The following is a 12,080-nucleotide window of genomic DNA, read 5'->3' on the forward strand; positions in this document are numbered from 1 at the left end:
GATAAGAATAGAGTTGGATTTATGAAGTCCCAGGTACATGATTAAATGTACATTTATATAGTAGTCATATTCTACAAAATCCAAGCTTAACCCCCCCAGAATTTGTAGGCAACAGTCATGTATCACATCTTTGAGCGACACTAAACCTCTCTGCTTAACTATTTCCTTATAAAGCCCATCCCTGAAACATCACACAGTTGGATAAATGCCTGAAATATGGTGCAGAACCAGATCTGGGTGACTTGGTCACAAGCTGGTGGGCAGGAGTCAACATTAACTGGAAAGACTGCCTTGCTCCCAGACTGCAGGCTGATGCTGGTGTGAAAAAATAATGCTGTGAGTGAGGCAGCTTCACTGCTCTTAGTCACCCTGTTCTGTCAGTGTGGTCGCTCCAAGGTCAATTTTAACACCGTTAAAATCTGATGCTTTTTAAGTTGAACCAATCGAAGTAGGAAGAATTTGGTGCTACTTGCGTAGGAGTGAAGTCAGTCAACTGTTTACATTATGAACTACTACAGTGCAACGCCGACAGCGAAAGCAGCTGCTGGGGCCAGAAATATATTTCTTCACTGTAAATCCCCGTTTCTAAATTAATTTTACTGCTCAGTGTTCATCAATGAAGACACACAGGAGTTACTTTGATAATGTAACAATATTATGGGTTGGGCTTGGCCATTATCTCCTTTTTCATTAATTCATTATGGAGTACATAATGGTATTTGTATTTGTACTATTACTATTGTCTCACTTTAGCAACAAGCTAACAAATTTGTTGTGATTGGTCATTTGATTCCACGGCAGTTGCATTCTAAAACATGAAACAGCATACCTTTGAACATATTTTACTATCTATGGTGCTTATCTGTTAAGCATGACCTGCGAATTTTCTGCGTTTGTTGTTAGCAAAGAGAAAAAGAACTGAGAGCGACCCTGGAGCTCAATGCATAAGAAACTGTGTGTATTTTTCGAATGCCTCCCGCTGGAGCAGCTTGTTGCATTTATACACTGAATTTTGATGATATTTTCTAACATCTTTTGCACTGCAGCTCCACAGCTGTTTTATGTTAATTACATCTATGGTATGGCTTAGCATGTGAATTAGCCGAATGCAGCTGGTAGTTTAGCAGCTTTTAAACAAGGCAGGATCCAGAACATACCAGAGGAAGGTACATCTGGTCTGTTTTACATCAACAAAATAGAAGCCCAGCATGTTGTTTCTGTATCTTGTAACTGCTGGACTAAGCCGTAATTTGTAATGTGGAAAAATAACTTTTAATGTTCTCAGTAAGTCTTGGAACGGTGCTAAGCGGCTCTGTGCCTGTGTTAAAGAAATCAACCTGGCTTTGATTTTCCTTTCGAGGAAGAACATTTTTTTGGCAGATTAGTCCGCCAAGTAATGTAAAAGGAGACATCTCTTATCTGTAACAGGCGAAATATGAGAAGTAGCTGGCAGCTGCGAACATTTGAAGACCACGAGAAATAACAGACACTTGCTCGACATTGACAGTTGATAACTGATAACCTCCACACATGGAGTGAAATGGTTCTTTTCCAGATTTCATCACCAGAGATAGAATTTCAATAACAGACAACCATTTCCTTGCAACAACAAGGCTGTGTAAATGACATATCTTAACATATATTAATAATTGTTGCAATGCACTTAAAGCTGCATCATAGCACGAACTCTATTACACATATAAATTAGTGACTTACTGTGAAACTGTTGACTCAAACCTGAAATAGTATCACACTTAGTCACATACCATTGCCTCTTTTACTGTATAGCTTTTAAAACATCTTTTTTGATCCCTGTGCAGCTGTGATGGACAGAGTTAATGGCATAGAAAAGAGCACAGGTAAGAATTTTTTTTCACGAGCTGAAAAAGATGGGAATCAGTTATTTTTATTCCTCTCCTGTCTCATTGTTGTTAACGCTGTTGCCAGTAAATGGATCTGCGCAGGTTGATAGTCACACCGCCCTAACTCAGACTGATGAAATTTTAGAAATTAAAATGTCAGAATTACACACATAGAACTAGAAATTTGCATTTTATCAGCAGCCTGATCTTAACACCTCCATATCATCAAAGATGACTCTTTGTGAGTCACTCCTTGAACCTTTGAGTTCCCGCTGTTAGCAGATAAGTCTAATTTGTAGGCTTTCGTTTGTAAATGAAAGGGTTTGGGTTTGGGTGATTTGGGTCATGTTTCCACTTTGTCAGATTATCTTGCCAGACTTAATAAAGTTATTAGACATACACGGTCTCAGATGTATCTCAGTTAAGGTTAGGATCTTGTCTGGTCCCTTTTTCAGACTTCATATGGGTTACATTACTTGTATGCCCTTTATATTGCTGTGTGCCTGCTCTGTGGTCTATTTAGTGATATTATCATTACAGAAAACACTGGAAAAGCAATCTGACGCAACACCCACTGGCGCTCACTGAGGTCATTTGACATCAAAAAATAAAGTGCAGTTTAAAAGAAGAAAAAAAGGTCTTAACTTTCGTCCCACCTGTTATCCGTTAAAGTGTACAGTCAAATGGAAAAAAGAATAAAAAAATGCTAACCTGGTGCTTGTCAGTATTCCAAGCATTTCTCAGATACAGTAGAGTGTGGTGGTGGAGTGGGGAGTAGGAGGTCTGTCCTTAAAAGATCTTTGCTTGGCTGTTCACAGAGCACAGAAATGGGAAACTCAGACGAACAGTGATCTCAGCTAGCTGGAGCACCTGGGGAGTTTAGCATGGAAAGCTATCAGGAGTGTGTGTGTGTGTGTTTGTGTGTTTGTGTGTATATAAGTGTTGAATTAGTACAAATGTGCTCTCTCGAACACACCTCAGAGGCACTCCTTTGTGGTGTCTGTGCTTTGTTGTGGTTGGTCCATTAATGTTGACCCATGCTTAAAAATGCTACTTTTACCACTAATGGTTTTGTTTACCTCCATTAAATCAATGCTGCGGATGCTGATTTTTTTTTCAGTTGCTGGGCTGGCAGGAGGACATTTGCGGGGATTCAGTGTTGATCACGTGTAACTAATATTTCCTTTTTACATTATTTTCGAAGTTACCTGTCTGTGCTCTGCATTTTTGAACAAAACTTAATACATATGGCTTCATTTATGTTAGCTTTGTCCTCTCTAGTAATAATAACTTAAAAAATCTCTTGTCACTAGCCAACCTTTGGAAATCTAATATCAAACCAATTGTGTTTATTCTGTTCCAGCAAACATGCACTATTTTGAGCACTGTTGACTGAGGCACAGGTAATTTCCCCCTACATGCTGTGAACTTGTTGTTGCTGCTATCTGTGGTTGTTCGGATTACAGTAATAGGAACGGGGCCAACTGAATCACCACCATCAAGCTCTTTATCCCTCCATGTTCTTCTTAATATCAGTCAATAAGTTCACCTGAATGAAAGCTGACATCTTCCTTCCCCCAGACTGTACGGTTGAGGATCAAAAACCAAATTCCCAAGAACTGTATGAATTTTATTGATTCAGGTTCCCCATTTCAATTCCAAATGGTGTGTATATATATATCTTTATTCTTATGTGTTAACTGAACATTCGCAAAGTAAATATTATTTACAACAATAAAAAAAATATGATCCATAGATGTGTATTAAAAAATATTTATCAAGAGCAGTTATGAAACTAACCGCTAGTATTTCACTTTTGTGTTCTGGTTACAAACACATGCATCTTTTATTACTGCCCCCACTACCAACAAATAAACACCTTGTCCAGAGGTAATTTTAACAGTCAAAACAAGCAAATATCAAAGGGATTATCTTGAATCAAGGTATCTGAAGAAGAAAATAATGCTCTGGCAAGTATTTAGGGGAAAAAGCAATGCTAGCCAAGAATCACACAATAAAATCGTAATGCAAAGTAAATCCACTCCAGCAAGCAAAACATGAGCGTAAATGTCAAGCTACTCTCATTGAAGCAAAGGTGAATTGTGCCCGGACTGATGCGCAGTAGCTGTGCTGTATGTTACACTGCGGCAGCAGCAGTAAGGCTTCAAACACTGCACAGTCTTTCAGATCAGCGCCGTGCTTTACACTTTGTCTTACTGTCATTTTCTTTTCTGAAGTGAAGCCACACTTTTGACCATTACCAAAGGTCACGTTGTGACGTAAGCCATGTATGCTAGGCTAACTCACTTTTTTATGAAGTTGATTGGATTGACTACATTTTTTACTTTGGAGCTGCACACACTTACTCTGCTATTACTCACCCGATGCTGCACTGGGCTCTCCCCTCACCTGATGCTGTGTGTGCTAGCTTGAATCTAAACAAATGGACATGCTGTTGCATTGATGCGTGATGTAGTCACGTAGACAGGTCCTGGCACATAGCTACGTATTTACTTGCAGATATGTAGGAACTCATAAGCAGAGCCAAAATTAATTTTACTTTATTGGAACAATCATTTGTTACACAGTATGTCAACACAGCATGTAAGAAGAGACTGTTTACATGTCTACAAATTGTTGTGATATTGTCTAGTGTATGATTACAGAGAGCACATCTCTACCTCCAACTGTTTTCCCTTTAGCCAAGAGGGAGAGGTGAGCAAGAAGAAAGTGAATGAATGTCATTGAGCAGTGGCAAGATCAGAGGTGAAGGCATTACATCTCATTGTGACAGTTGAGCCTCCTGAGTATCTACTCATTCACAACAACATCCATGGACTTCGTGATATTTTCCTGTGCTTGCTCTTTGTGGGAAATGTTGGGTTTTACTCTAGGGTCTCGACCTCACCCTGTAAAGTGCCTTGAGATAATGTATATTATGTTTTGGCACTATACAAATAAAATTGAACTGAGTTGAATTGTGTCGTAGCACATCAGAAACAGCTGACAATAAGTAAATAATGTAAATAATGAGTAAATAATGTTATAATCTACGTGGTAAACTATGATTGGGTGAATGTTTCTTCTTATTGGAACAAGATTCAATAACAGCCGGATCTGATGAGCATAATCAGAATCAGAATCAATGAAACTGAAAGGATACTGAGGCCTTCTCATATGCAACTAAAATGTTGGGGATGGTGGGTGGTGAACTTGCTGTTAAGGTCTCTTGCTACTTCACTGATCCAGGCTCAAAGCCAGAATCCACCAAACTACCCTCTTATCACAGGCTGTCACAGTGGCCTCTTTTGAAATCTCCATTTAGATTTCCTTTTCTTCTCCTCCATCTCCTCCTCTTGCTCCTCTCTGTTTCCCATCATCACTCGCTTGCTGCCTTTGAATAAGGTCATAACAGTGGGCGCTGTTTGTGAAATCTGAGTTTTGAAATCTGGGAAAAAATGTGTGCAATCTGGTGCTTTTCTCCCTAATTTATTTATCTAATCTTATCTTAGAAGGCACATTTTCTTTTCACTGTCTCAGTACTCTTTCCCTCTTATCTCCTCTCTGCTTTTCAGCTGAGATCTCCTCTCACTTTCTCTCCTCTCCTCGGATCACGCCTCACATCTTTCCCCTCGTATCATCTCACCTCGGGGAGGAATGGATAAGAGGCCTTATGAAGGGATATTTAGCGTACTTCTCTGGGTTAATGATTGGCCTCTTTCATCGTATGCTTGTCTGTGTGCATGTGTGTGTGTGTGTGTGTGTGTGTGTGTGTGTGTGTGTGTGTGTGTGTGTGTGTGTGAAAGCAAGAGGGAGAGAGGGCATTAAAACCAGGGTAGCCAAATAAAAGTAGCTCTGTGCCCTTATGGACTCAGGGTAAAAGTCTGCTGTGTCTCTTTGATTTCACCCACAGAAACATGGCAGAAGAGTAAACCCCCCGGGGCTCCAGGCAGCTGGAATCAAACTCAGAACACATAAAAATGTCATTATTTTACAAAAATATGGAGATATTTTTTTATTAGACTGCTGTATTTCTGTGTGTATGCATATGTGTGTGTGTGTGTATATATATATATATATATATATATATATATATATATATATATATATATGTATATATGTATATATGTATGTATGTGTATGTATACATATTTTATGATTACATTCTCTGAAACTTTTTCTCTTTTCTTATGAGGTCTGCAGTCGTATCATAAAGAACACTACTGGTTTATACTGAGTTTAATTTAGGCCAAGAAAATCTCACTTGGTCCTCGCTTCATCTTCTTCACAGGCACTTTGACAGCTGTTCAAAACAAACATTGCTTCAGTTTTCTAATAACTGATAAATATTTAACTGAGCTTGGTTGTAATGCACCAGACTGCACTGTTTGCTGTATGCTTTGGGCTGAGGTGAAATCAGATCACATACACATTCATTTGCATGCTTTTTTTGTTCAGGACCAGTTATATCATTTTAGAAGATGAGCCACCACAGGTGTGTGTGTGTGTGTGTGTGTGTGTGTGTGTGTGTGTGTGTGTGTGTGTGTGTGTGTGTGTGTGTGTGTGTGTTTTTCCTAGGCCTGACCTTATCCTTTTTCGACCACATTTCTCTGTTTCATTAGAGCGGCGGTTAATTCTGACGCACAGCTTTGCCTACAGGCTTCATGAGCTGTGCAGTGCTGTTTAGTTTTGGCCCTGTCGCCTTATGGTTTGACTACTCAGCCACTTGGGCCTATATTACTGTCAGCTATAAATAAGTCTGTTGCAGTCAAACAAAACAAAACAAAAAAAACTGATTAGTCATTAAGACACAGGGTTTCCTGAGGAAGGTAAACTAAACAATGACTGTGTCACTTTCAGGATTTTGATTATGAAGAATGTTTTGTTATGCTTTTTTTTTTGTCAATCAATTTGTTGTTGTTAACTGACTTTGTATCATTAATATTATAGTCCTGGGTTTGCTATCAGCTCACAAAGTTGTTTCTTGGTTTCCATGCTAGGAATGTCTGCTGTAAGGGTAAATAAAGGAAGACATCATGGTGCTTATGGACTTTGAGGTGTTAGAAACCACAGAACCAAACACCACCTCTGTCGTTAACACACTGCAGCAGTGCTTTTTTGGAAAGCCCAAATGCTGCCAAAGTTAGGAATTAACGTCAATTGACAAGCTCTAGTCAGTCTCATGTCGGCCATGTTTACTGACAAAATGAACAAGTGATGTCCAGAAGAAACAACACAGAGAGTTAATGTGCTGCATTTCAGGAAGATCATGTTTGCTTTATATCTTAAATTCAGTGTGATGTGATGCCTTTGCCTCTACACTTGGGTGCACAAAAGCTGCATGTTGACTTATAACTTAAATGCTCATAAGAAAAACAGAGTTTTATGTGTGTGAAGCAAAATGTTAGAAAAGCAGCACTTCCATGTAGAGTTTGCAGTCTGCTGTGAGCTATATGTGGTAACAACACAGCTGCTTGCATGAACTAACAAGCCAAGTATGTACTGTATACTGTATGTGAATATGCTTATAAATACAGTAAGTCAGCACTTAGAGCTAGCTGCAAAAACAGGTGCATTTCCATGTTGACATTTGATAACCTGTTAGGAAGGACGCACTAAGAAGGAATTCATTTTTCCAATGCACAGTTCCATATGAATGCATCATTGTAGGAGACCTCTCAATCAGTCTGCACTTTCAACTACATTTCAGACTGCAGACTCCTGCATACTCTGGCTGAAACTTCATTTGATGATGTAGCTGACAACCAGCTGCGAATGATAAGGTATAAATCAAAGTACTAGAGAAACACCAGTCCCTATCTGCTGTCAGGAGAGTTCTTGCCTGTTTATCACAACAGGGCTAGGAGTTTGAAATTGTTTAGATTCTGATTTAATTCTTTCAATTTTGCATATTGTAGTTATTACTGAGCCCTGTTTCTCATCCTTATTTTTCAGTAGAGTTAGTCTGCCATGAACTGTTATCATTAATGACAAGGTATTTTGCAATCCTTTGTGGTTTAAAGGCTGTCAATGCTGCAGTAAATGCTTTGTCATCTTAGACAGACTTCTCTGTAACATGAAACTAGTTTGGCAGAGTCATTACATTTCGCAGTAGCATCGATGCATGTCTTACCAGCAATGTAGAACAACTGTAATTCAAAAGGTTCTTGTAAATATTGAACCTGTTCCTGTTTCTCAATACCCAGTCCTGCACACCGCCCCGAGCAACCACAGCGAAGTGCCGGCCTCCTGTGCTCTCATTGCTGCCTCACTGTTTGTCAGCAGCATTCATTTTGCATTTTCAACTTCATTAGTCTTTTTGCAGACGGAGGTGGTGGGCGTATGCAGATTTAACCCTTCATTAGTCAGCCTGAGCCGTCACCACTCTCGTCTGCTGCTGCCGCTGTGGACATCTTTTCTGCATTCCTGTCTCTGCTTGCCTGCCTGCCTGCATGTGTGACCTGCTTTCCGCCACCACTCAGCCCGTCGGTGGCTGAGACCACAATACCGACGACAGAGGGGTTAGGCTCAGCCAACCTGCCATCTCTGACAGCCTACTTTCAGGGCTGCACGTTGCCTCGTGGTAAAGTTGCTTAGTCATTGTTTCAGTGAACGAAAATGAAATGGCTTGCCCACACACTGACCCCAATTGAAATCCCAGGGATGTAACAGTGTTTAAGTGTATAATCCTAACAGAGATACGGCACAGAGGGAAAAAAAAGATCAATTCAAAACTGACATGCTTTGGTTGAGGTCAGACCCGGTTCTATCCACCAGTTGCTAGCGGGCAGTAATATAATACCAATTGAATGATTAGAGTCAATGGCATCCGCTCACTCCATGGCAGCGGCCAGTAATGTTTGCTGGTTGTAATCTCTTTCTCCATTTCCTTAAGATGTGTTAGGCCAGACCTCGAGGTGATAGTAGGTGCAAATATCGAATTTCAGCTTCTCCTGTGGGTGGTGTATTGTGGGATGACATTCAACACTTGGTTAACCCCTAGCACTCTCTTCTCTGCTGTGTTGTATGTTTAAGCCTTTAATGTGTTGAGGTCCAGTAAATTCAGGCCAAACAGTGGAAAGAATTGTGGATTTTCTTTTTTCCCCGTCACCGCACCGCACCACAGTACACCACACCACTCCCTTTTTCTTTATTTAACCCAGATGGCAGATATAAAAGTATTTATACATTTCTGTCTTTTCCACTGTTATATTTACATGTTTCAAAGAATGGAATGCATATATAGCAAAGTACTGCACTTAAGCACAATATAAAACCTTACAAAGAATGAGCTTTTCATTTCAAAATTCTTATTTCTTCTTTTGCAATGAGATTTTGAAACTGTTAGACTACATGTATAGATCACTATGATTTCCATGTTTATGGTCTAGATAAATATTTATGTTGCTGCAAGCTTTCTGTTATGTAACTGATTTAGGCTCGCAAGCACATGCTGCAAGTCACTGCTGCTTGTTCACAGCAACAAAAAAGGAAAGTGACAATGCAAGCTGACAGATGCATTGGCACAGTTCCCCTTTTGAATACCGTTGAGATAACATAATTATATTGCTATTTTTAAGCCCTTAATAGTGATATTAGTGATATTTATGGTGATAAATCACAAACTAGAGCGAGAGGAAAGTGGTCTTTTCTGTCAGCTTGCTGGTGTGAATGAGAAAGAGGAAGAGACAGAGAGAGAGTGGGTGAAAGGGGGAGAGGAGACTTTCTTGTGGGTAATTTGTGGTGGGCCAAAGCATTAAGGTGCTAAATGAAAGCTAATTGCATAAGGGCACCAGGGGAAATGGGCGCGGTGTGTCCTCCAGCCCTGGCCATCTATCTGATTTAAGACACACAATGTGTCAGCAGCAAATCGAATCTGCAGGGAGCAATTGAAGGTTCCCTGCTCCACACACACACACACACACGCACACACACACACACACACTTTCTTGTTCTGAGGTTAGGCTGTACACAACACACACACAGGTTTTATTAAAGCAGTGTTAGAAACACCCTCTCAGGCAGGTCGTGGATAAGGGTTCCCACCCACTTTAGCAGGGTGGGTCAGTCGAGTCCCTCCAATCTTAATATTCTGATAAGTACACTTAACAGTAACACTGTTGTAATATACTTAAGATCATATGGGGAAAAATACAGTTTTAATTGAATTGAATTTAGTTTACATTTTACATTTTATGTACCCTTTGAGTTAGATAATCAGTTAACTAATAAATAATAATTAATTTCATAATCAGTAATGGATTGATGATTGGTGGCAGTTATTGTTACAACTAAAAAAAAGTCAAAGACATGTATTTTAATATCATAAAAGGCTGAAAAAACAAGCAAATGTTTACATTTGAGAAGGGAACTTTGAAAGAAAATTACTTTCATCGATGATCGATTAAGTTTCTGTTCATCAGCCATGTGATTAAACAACGAATCATTTCAGTTCTAATTGTAGCCGTTCTGTAGCAAATCAGTCATTTCTTTTTTTGAGTTCTGCTCGGTGTTACCCTAAACCCAAGAAAATCTGCTTGCTCATAACAGTCTTCTTGACAACAGCTTGACATATCTGCAGGGCTTGTATACATTTGGACTGCAGAAAATACAGATTTCAGTGTGATGGTTTGATAAACTTCATGGTAAACATGCATGGTGAACATTATGGTGTCGTACAACTCGTGCTGAGTTAAACAGGGATAGACTAACAAAATTGTGCCATTGCCCTTCATTCTGCTCCCTCTGGTCTACACCATGTGGCCCAATTTCCTGTAAAGCGCCACATTCCAATAGCATAGCTATGCTCCAGGGATTTAACATGTGACCTCATCTGGCCTAAACTGTAACCGTCTCAGAGAGAAACAGTAGACGTTTTGTTTCCCATTTAGATCCTTTCAATTACTCTCCTCTGTTCCAGGTATCATCATGTTCATCAAAGTTATAGAAAAATGTCTTACTCTCTGTCCTATTGACACACTTTACAGCCAATTGTCTCTTTTATGTGGTCTGTTCTTTTCTGGGCCGAGCTGCTTCGTCTGCACACACTCTTCTCATGGGCCCTCTGTGTAAGTGAAGTTGGATTAGGCTGGCACAGTATCAGTCACAGTAATAAGTTTTATTTTATAAAACTGAGCAAATCCAGTTGTTACATAACCACATTGGTCTTCATCATATTAGACAGCAAGATAAAAATAGGTGTGATTTTGAATAATCCTTAAATATTCCCTGTCATGTTTCATGACCTTGTTTTATCAGTTTTTTAATACAATACACTTGTTATCATCTGTTGCGACAACACTATTGTGTATCACAATATCCTCAGTTATCTTAATGATCATCACAACGTGATTCCACTGAAAGAAAATACACAGTGATGATGAACTATAATGTGGCCCTGAGGCGAGGTCACTCACAGTTTTAATGGTTCATTCTTTGTCGTTCCTGTCTGCCTCCAGATTGAGGCATAAATTGGATCCCTCATCACTTCTCAGCCACACACTCTCTTTATTTGTGATTCTCACATTCGCATGTCAAGTAAATGCGGTGCTTTGCATTGTGTTGCTATAAGCACACAGTCCATCTACACATTAGTTATATTTAAGAGAGAGAAGCTGTGTTCGGGTCTGATGAAGAGAAGGCGGCGGAGCAGACGGCAGTAACTGATTTATTTCAGAATCTGAATTAAAAGTCCCTTGGTTCACTGCCAGTCACAGTGGAAATTACTGTTAATGAGATGTCATCGTGGCTGCTTTGCTAATGATTTTTTATGAGCATCTGTGCACAGACAGAGAAAAAGACACATTAGAAAATGTGGGGAAGAAAAGTGGAATGACACAAACATCAACTGTCACTCCACGTGTGAGAGGAAGTCAAAGTCCTGTCAAAGCCTGAATTATAAACTTGTTTTTCCCTTTTTGAGCTTTCACTTCTCCTCTGCCCTGACTCACCTCACTTGCTTTGGCCTTTGCTTATCACACAAGCCCGAAAAGACCCGGCACACAGTTCACAAAAGACTTAATTTATATCTGCTTTGTAAATTATTGTGGGCAAACTGGGATGAAATTGAAATGAATGTAGGCCGACGTAATGGAGGAATTTTACTCAGCCAACATAGACTAAATGTGTAATACATAGAAAAGATACAAAAAGTGAGTATGTTCTGGTGCCTTTTTTTTGTCAGTTTATCAGTTGTTTTCTGATCTGCTGTCGCTGTGG

At 39.6% G+C, this 12,080-nt stretch overlaps 1 protein-coding gene across 5 annotated transcripts in view; it reads left to right on the top strand.

Annotated features, from left to right (window-relative positions):
- Positions 1-12,080, top strand: part of LOC139608134 (glucocorticoid receptor) — a 67,194-nt gene that overhangs the window by 22,552 nt on the left and 32,562 nt on the right. Inside the window, exon 1 of one of the 5 annotated variants that reach the window (XM_071461632.1) lies at positions 6,329-6,357. The exons of the other annotated variants lie outside the window; for them this stretch is intronic. Coding sequence (XP_071317733.1) covers positions 6,344-6,357 — 14 coding nt within the window. The 5' untranslated portion in view covers positions 6,329-6,343. Of the gene's footprint in view, positions 1-6,328; positions 6,358-12,080 lie in introns of those variants that run through there. 5 annotated transcript variants of the gene reach the window in all.

Source organism: Trachinotus anak, unplaced genomic scaffold (assembly GCF_046630095.1).
Source record: "Trachinotus anak isolate AG129_WGS33_773 ecotype Australia unplaced genomic scaffold, CSIRO_AGI_Tana_v1 ptg000024l, whole genome shotgun sequence".
NCBI classification, from domain to species: Eukaryota; Metazoa; Chordata; class Actinopteri; order Carangiformes; family Carangidae; genus Trachinotus; species Trachinotus anak.